At 53.1% G+C, this 7,265-nt stretch overlaps 1 protein-coding gene across 2 annotated transcripts in view; it reads right to left on the bottom strand.

Annotated features, from left to right (window-relative positions):
* Nucleotides 1–391: 391 nt before the first annotated feature.
* Nucleotides 392–7,265, bottom strand: part of THAP4 (THAP domain containing 4) — a 33,787-nt gene continuing 26,913 nt past the window's right edge. For both annotated transcript variants that reach the window (XM_053919346.1, XM_024564103.3), the window contains one exon: nucleotides 392–656. In XM_053919346.1, coding sequence (XP_053775321.1) covers nucleotides 537–656 — 120 coding nt within the window. In that variant the 3' untranslated portion in view covers nucleotides 392–536. The remainder of the gene's footprint in view (nucleotides 657–7,265) is intronic.

Genomic DNA, 7,265 nt, shown 5'->3' with positions numbered 1-7,265 from the left:
AGAGGAACCACTGGGCTGGACACGCGGGCAGGGTAAAGGCGGCCGACACGGTGTGTGTATGTATGTCTGCAAACTCGCAGACCGAAACAGTGTCACTGACGCTGAGGTCACAGCTACCCCCTCACCTTGGGAATGTCCTTTGTCCTACAGAAACGGGGTCCTCGGGCTCCTTCAGCTCGTTAGAAATCACAGTAACCCTTTCTGTCCCGTCTTTGCGTTCCGCCTGTCAGTGACCACGCTACCTAAGGTTTGTGTTTCAGATCTCGTCAAAAACGCAGGAAGAAGAAGAAGAAGAAGAAGAGTCCCCCCTTCTTAGTGTTTTCGGGCAAAGACTCTGGAAAACAGTCCCCAGCAGAGGAGCAGAAAGTCTGCACATGTCATAACATCAAAATGCTGAGCCATAAAAATAAAGGCCTTTTATTTGGTTTTTCTATGCTGTTACAGGGACACGGGCCACACCCACAGCTGCTGCTGCGCGTCTGTGAGGAGCTGAGGGTCACGTCACGATACACATGGCTGGGAAGCTCTGCTCTGGGTCACGGGGTCACCTTCTTGTAGGTGATGTGAAGATGCTGAGTCATGGGCTGGGTAGTGGTTGCCATGGAGACCGTCTGTTCAAGTTTGCCTTCAGAATTCAGCCTGAATTTTCGGGTAATCTGAGCAGAACAAAACAAATACAAACACCTTAGTTTTATCTTCTAGGGGTTCAGCAAAGGCCTGAGGTCCCACCACAGGCCAAGCGCTGCAGCAGAGGCTGCAGCGTGTCACCTTAGCCGTGAGCCTGATGGCAGACACTCTGCCCACAGAGCTGCGGCTCGGGCCAAGACCGAGGTGTCTGGCCGTGCCCAGGAGACCAACAGATGGACAGCGACTCTGCGGGACGCCGTCCTCCCCATCTCAGGGAATTCAGAAGCCACCTTCTTCTGTCTGTAAATTTATACACTCATCAGACAAAAGGGGACCTTCCCACATCACTCTACAGCTGCTGTCGCATGGGCTCCTGGAAGGCTCCACAGCAGGGCCGCGGGAGCCAGTGATGGGGGGGTTTGCGACCAGGACACTTGCAGCAGGCGCCCACGAAAAAGCCGGGGACGTCTGCGAAAGGAGCGAGGAAGCAGGACAACGGCTGAGATGGCTTGGCCCGGCATTCTTTCTAGCACTCCAAAACATTCTGGGGCTCCAGAAGTACACGCAATAGGAATGTCGCTTTGGGCCGCAGCCAACCCCTCTGTAACCGACCAAACCCCGGGGAGAAAAAGCCCGAGTTTAAATGGTTGACTCAGAGGCCCCAGAGAGTCACCCAGGCTGCAAGGACCAAGGTCCCGGAGAGAAGAGGGTGTGTGTGGAGGGGAGACCTGGCGGGGCTCTGTCAGCTGCCAAGTCACAGCCCTGCCTGCACTGCTGGAGTAGCTCTGGATGTGCCACGCGCACTCACACCCATCTCTGCCCAGGGACCCCAGGGCGCCCGCCCCTCAGCCTTCAGCTCCATCTGCTGGGCCAAAACCTGTGAACACCCAAGTCAGCCATCTTGCTCCAGAATAAGCAACTAGGCAGCAAGAAGCAGGTGAGTAAGACACAGGGAGACAGCTGGGGCGAGGTCGCTACAGCAGAGACCCTGAGGCCTCTGCCTGGGTCCCAGGAAGGAGGCAGCACTGGGAAGAACAGGGTAGGGCTGCCCTGTGCCCACCACCCCAGGTGTGCACTCAAGGTGTGGCCTCTAGAGGGCTGTCGCCTCATCTCTGGGAGAACGGTCGGTCGGCTGCTAAAGTGGCTCGCTTGGCGCCATGCCCAGCCTCTCCAAGGGACACCTGTCAGGTCCTTGGGGGTCTGTAGCCCCTTGAACTTTTTGTGCTGTTCACCTCTTTTTATTTGGAAAGATTTAAAGTTGGGGCAGATGTACACTGCACAGCTCAGGCTCAACAGGCTTCTCTGTGTGCCCGTGGCCTCTGGTGCAGCTAGCAGCCCAATGGGGTCGCCAAGAGTAACTTTGGGTGTCCGGGGCTGCCAGAGACCCACCAGAGCCACAGGCTGGTCCTCGTTCCAATAAGGGGGACTGGAAGCCAGAGCTCACTCCGGCTACTGTGAGCCCACGCTTTGCAGAGGCCCCATGGCGGGGCTCCACCCCTCCGGAAGCCCAGCCCCGACCCGGAGCCCAGGAAGGCCGCACCCATTCCCACGGCACCCGAGACTTGCTGGCACGTTCAGGGGCGAGAACTGGTATGAGTGACAAGTAGCTAATTTGCTTAAAGTGTGGCTTCAATACATTAGCAACAGGGCATCTCTGAAGATTCCTGGGCGGAGCAACGAACAGTGTTTAAAAACTGCGATGGGCAAGGAACGGAAGGCTGCGGCCACAGGGACTTGGCCGTGGCTGGCAGAGCAGGGGTGGCCCGCTGTGGCTGAGGAAGACGGGCGACTCTCCGGCGTGTGGGGTGCGGGAGCTAGTGGGCAGTGAGAGGTCGAGGACCATTCAGGCTGCGAGTCCTCGGCCCTCCAGCTCTCACTCTGCACACAGGACCCCAGGCTGGCTCTGCTGTGTAATCAGATGGAGATGGTCCTTATTTTTAAGACATTCCTGGTGGTCCCAACTGGTTTGCATCAAGGGGGCCGAGACCATTCAATGCGGAAGGACAGTCTTTTCAACAATGGTGCTGGGAAACCAGGAGATTCGCAGGCAGAATAACAAAGCTGGACTCCTATCTAACAGCACAAAACAGTAACTAAGAATAGATCACAGACTTGAATGTAAAAGCTCTTAGGAGAAAACATGGGGCAAAAGCTCCATGCCACTGGACGTGGTGACACTTCCTTGGCTGTAACTCCAAACAGAGCCAACAAAAGAAAAAACAGACAAACTGGACTTCATGAGTATTTTTAAAATGTGTACATCTGAAGGCACTGTCCACAAAGAGAAAAGGCAGCCAACAGAACGAGATAAAATGTTTGCCAATCATAGAATTCCAGAACACATGAAAAATCTTACAACTCAACAACAAAAAACAAACAGCCTCATTCAAACACGGGCTGAGGACTGGGGCGGACATCGCTCCACGGAGGACACACGACTGGCCCAGGACAAGATGCGCCCCAGCACTGACCACCCGGGAAACGCAAACCTCGCCCAGTGAGGCCACCTCCCCCGTCGGGGCGGCTGCCGTCCACACCCCAGAAAACACCCACTGCCCGCGGGGACGCGGAGAGGCGGGGACCCTGCGCACAGCGACGGGAATGGACAATGGGGCGGCTGCTGCGGAAACCAGGACGGGGGTCCTCAAAAATTAAACAGAACTGCTTGACGACCCAGCACTTCTGCTCCTGGACACAGACCGGAAGAGCGGAAACCAGGGTCTGGAAGAGACACCTGCTCGCCTGTGTTCACAGCAGCATCAGAAACAACAGCGACAGCATGGAGGCACCCAGTGTCCACGGACAGATGGACGGATGGACGGACGAGCGGTGTGGGCCCTCCACACGAGGGGGCCTGCCTCAGCCTCAGAGAGGGAGGAGGTTCAGACACAGGCTACGCAGCAGGCACGACCCTGGAGGGCGTTACACTAAGCAAAACGAGCCAGACTTAGGTGCTGCAGGATCCCACTTCCATGAGGTGCTTGCAGTTGTCCCAACCAGAGAGACAGCGGGGAGACAGCAGCTGCCGGGGGTGAGTCAGGGTCTGACAGACAGAGTCTCAGAGTTACGACCGCTCTGGGGGGGACGGTGGTGACGGCCACACGGCACCGTGAGTGTGTTACCACTCACTGAAGTGGACGCTTGAAAAGGGTTAAGGTGGTAAGTTTGTTGTTACATGTATTTTAACTCAGTATAAAAATATTGAAAAAGAAAAAACGCTGGGGGTGAAACCAACCCCTGCCCACTGACCGGGGCTCCGAGAGAGACTCAGTGCCACTGTCGGGACGAGGGGCAGGGTGCCCTTGGAAAGTCTGACCGCTGGGGAGGAGACACGAGCACAGACAGAAGATAAGTGGGCAACCGTCACAGACCACTACCCGCATGGTCACATCTCTGAAAGCCAATGATTTAAAGCAAAAGTAGCAGCACCAGAAGGTCTCTGCTGTCCGTGGTGTGTGAGCATCTCTCGCCGGACCAGCTGTGGGGGCAGTGGCTCAGGAGAGTAAGTGGAGTCCCAAAGCTCTGAGGTGGGGACTCGTGCAGCGGGAAGGGCAAAGTGCAGCTGCAAAGTAAGCAAAGAATTATCCAAAATCAGATGGGAAGTGGGGATGTAACGGTATGACATGGATTGTAAGTTTAAGATGGAGACAGTCTTAAAATAACCATTAAAGGAAGAAACACAGCCCTGGCTTGTGTGGCTCAGTGGACTGAGTGCTGGCTTGTGTACCAAAGGGTCGCTGGTTCGATTCCCAGTCAGGGCACATGCCTGGGTTGTGGGCCAGGTCCCTAGTAGGGGGCCACAATGTCTGAAAAACTTTTTTTACAACATTATGGAGAGCAGCAGGGATCTTCAAAAAGCAAACATGATCATTCACTATGTGACAGCTTCACGTGGAGGGGACACAGACCCCTCCCCAAAGAGGCAGCAAGAGCCTGGGATGAAACCCGAAACCTTCTCCTGAAAGCAGTACTTCAAGCACTGGAAGCAGGGTCCCCTCCTACCCGGCAGCGGCTGCCTACGCACGGTGAGCGCCCTACAGCACTGAGACACAGCAGCACCATGTGACCTCAGGGGCACCGGCTGCCCGTGAGTGCCGTGCAGAGACGCAGTGGACAGAGACTAGCAGACACGGCCGAGTCGCCAGACACACACGGAAACCGGAAGTCTCCCCATGACCACCACCAGCCAATTAGAGGATGAGATGGAAACATTTTCCACATGTAGCAACAAAAACTGCACGGCACTTAAGGCTTTACCTTTCCAAAGACATAAACGTTGATATCTACTGAATACGCCAGACAAGACCTGGAATCATGCAACACTCCCCCGCGCGGCTGGTGCCACCACCAGTGGAAAGATGTCGATCCTCCCCATTAACTTGTGTGTTCCCAGGGTCCTGACGCACATTTCATGCTCCTGGACAAGCTCAATCGGCAGTTCATCTGGATGAGGAAATGCTTGAGAATTAACCAAGAAAATTTAGAGAAAAGGATCAAGAACTTCCCTAGACATTAAAATGTAACATACAGCCACAACAACCTTAATTAGCAGGTTTTACGTTTCTAATGAAGAACTAGATGTAAAGAAACAGGACCCTCCCCCTGTTTCTGGGGGTTGTGGCTTGACAGGCGTGACAGGCCAAACCTGTGGGGTCACTGGGCACCCATCCGGGGAAAGTCAGAAACGATCGTGGCATCCGGTAAAAACAAATCTGAAAGTCCGAAGGGGAACAGCTAGCTCCAAGAGCACAAGAAAAGAGAGGAACATTTTATGCTGTTGGACAAAACACATTCCTGAGCATGAACCACACACCCCAAAGGGCAAGATCCCCAGGGGCAGCTACCAAAGAGCTTACACCCTGTGGGTGGCACACATAAGCCACCAAATGGGGAAACAACTGTCACATGTACAGCTGACAACAGATTACTATCCACGTATGTAAAAGCTCCCGTGAAGTGGTAAGAAAATGAAAGCCCACAGAGAAACGGGCAATGACTCTGAACACCAAGTACACAGAACAAGAAACACCAATAGTTCCCTCTCACTCATGAGTTAAATTTAAAACACAAGTAAGACTTCCAGTCAAGATGGAGGTGTGGGCAGACACGCTTCGCCTCTTTGCACAACAACAAGAAGGATCACAACTAACCTCAAAATAGGAAACACCCAGAGCTACCAGAAAATCCAACCGTATGGAAGTCTGACAACCAAGCATTTGAAGAAGCCATGTTCACCCAGTCGGGTAGGAGGGGTGAGGGTGGGGAGTTGGGCTGGAGGACACTGTGTGGAAGCAGCGACGTGATCCCACATTCACGTGCAGTGGAGAAAAATCTGGGGGACACCTGGGGAGCGAGCGATGCCAGCCCCAGGCCAGACTGCACAGCTCAGGGTTCCAGCACCAGGAAAATAAAGCCTTGTAACTTCTGTCTGTAAAAACCAGTGGGGGTTGGGGTGGCAGAAGAAACTGCCTGTCTCTCAGGAGAGTCCATTTAAAGGACTGGTGTGGTCCCACAACATACACAACCCCACCCCCCCTGGGGACCACCACCAGGGCAACAGCTAGAGGGGCGCCAGTTGCATAAGGGAAGTGGATGAAGTGACTGGAAGCGGGATGAGTGCTGAGCAAGCCTCTAGCAGCCGGGCAGCGGTACTGTCCCCTCTCCGACTCCTCTCCCACTCACAGAGCCACAAAACAGTGAAGTGGGTTGCCCCACCCTGGCAAATACCTAAGGCTCTGCACCATACGACTTACCAGGTGGGCGAAGACAGGGGGTCAAAGCAGCTCTACCTAATACACAAAAACAAACACAGGGAGGCTGCCAAACCGAGGAGACAAAGAAACATGGCCCAAACGAAAGAACAAAACCCTAGAAAAAGAACTAAATGAAACGAGATGACCGACCAGTTAGATGCAGAGTTCAAAACACTGCTGATCAGGGTGCTCACAGGAATGGTTGAGTGCAGTGAGAACATGAAGGAAGAAGTGAAGGCTACACTAAGTGAAATAAAGACAATCCATAGGGAACCAACAGTGAAGGGAAGGAAGCTGGGGTTCAGATCAACAATTTGGAACATAAGGAAGAAATAAACAACCAGAACAGAATGAAGAAACAGGAATTCAAAACAACGAGAGAATAAGACTCTGGCCCATCTTCAAACGTGCCAACATCCTCATCATAGGGGTGCCAGAAGGAGCAGAGAAACAGCAGGGAATTGAAAACTTAAATTGAAATTTGAAAAAAATAATGAAAGAAAACTTCCCTAATTTAGTGAAGAAAATGGACATATAAGTCCAGGAAGCACAGAGAGTTCCAAAGAAGTTGGACCCGAAGAGGACCACACCAAGACACATCATGATTAAAGTGCCCAAGATTAAAGACAAGGACAGGACCTTACAAGCAGCAAGAAGAAAGGAGACAGTTACCTACGAGGGAGTGCTCATAAGACTGTCAGCTGTTTTCTCAAAAGAAACCTTACGGGCAAGAAGGGGCTGGAAAGGAGTATTCAAAGTCATGAAAAGCAAGGACCTGCATCCAAGATTACTGTATCCAGCAAAGCTATCATTTAGAATGGAAGGGCAGATACAGTGCTTCCCAGACAAGGTCAAGTTAAAGGTGTTTCTCATCACCAACACCTT

Source organism: Desmodus rotundus, chromosome 2 (genome assembly GCF_022682495.2).
Source record: "Desmodus rotundus isolate HL8 chromosome 2, HLdesRot8A.1, whole genome shotgun sequence".
NCBI lineage: Eukaryota > Metazoa > Chordata > Mammalia > Chiroptera > Phyllostomidae > Desmodus > Desmodus rotundus.
This window is presented reverse-complemented; position numbering and strand designations above follow the sequence as displayed.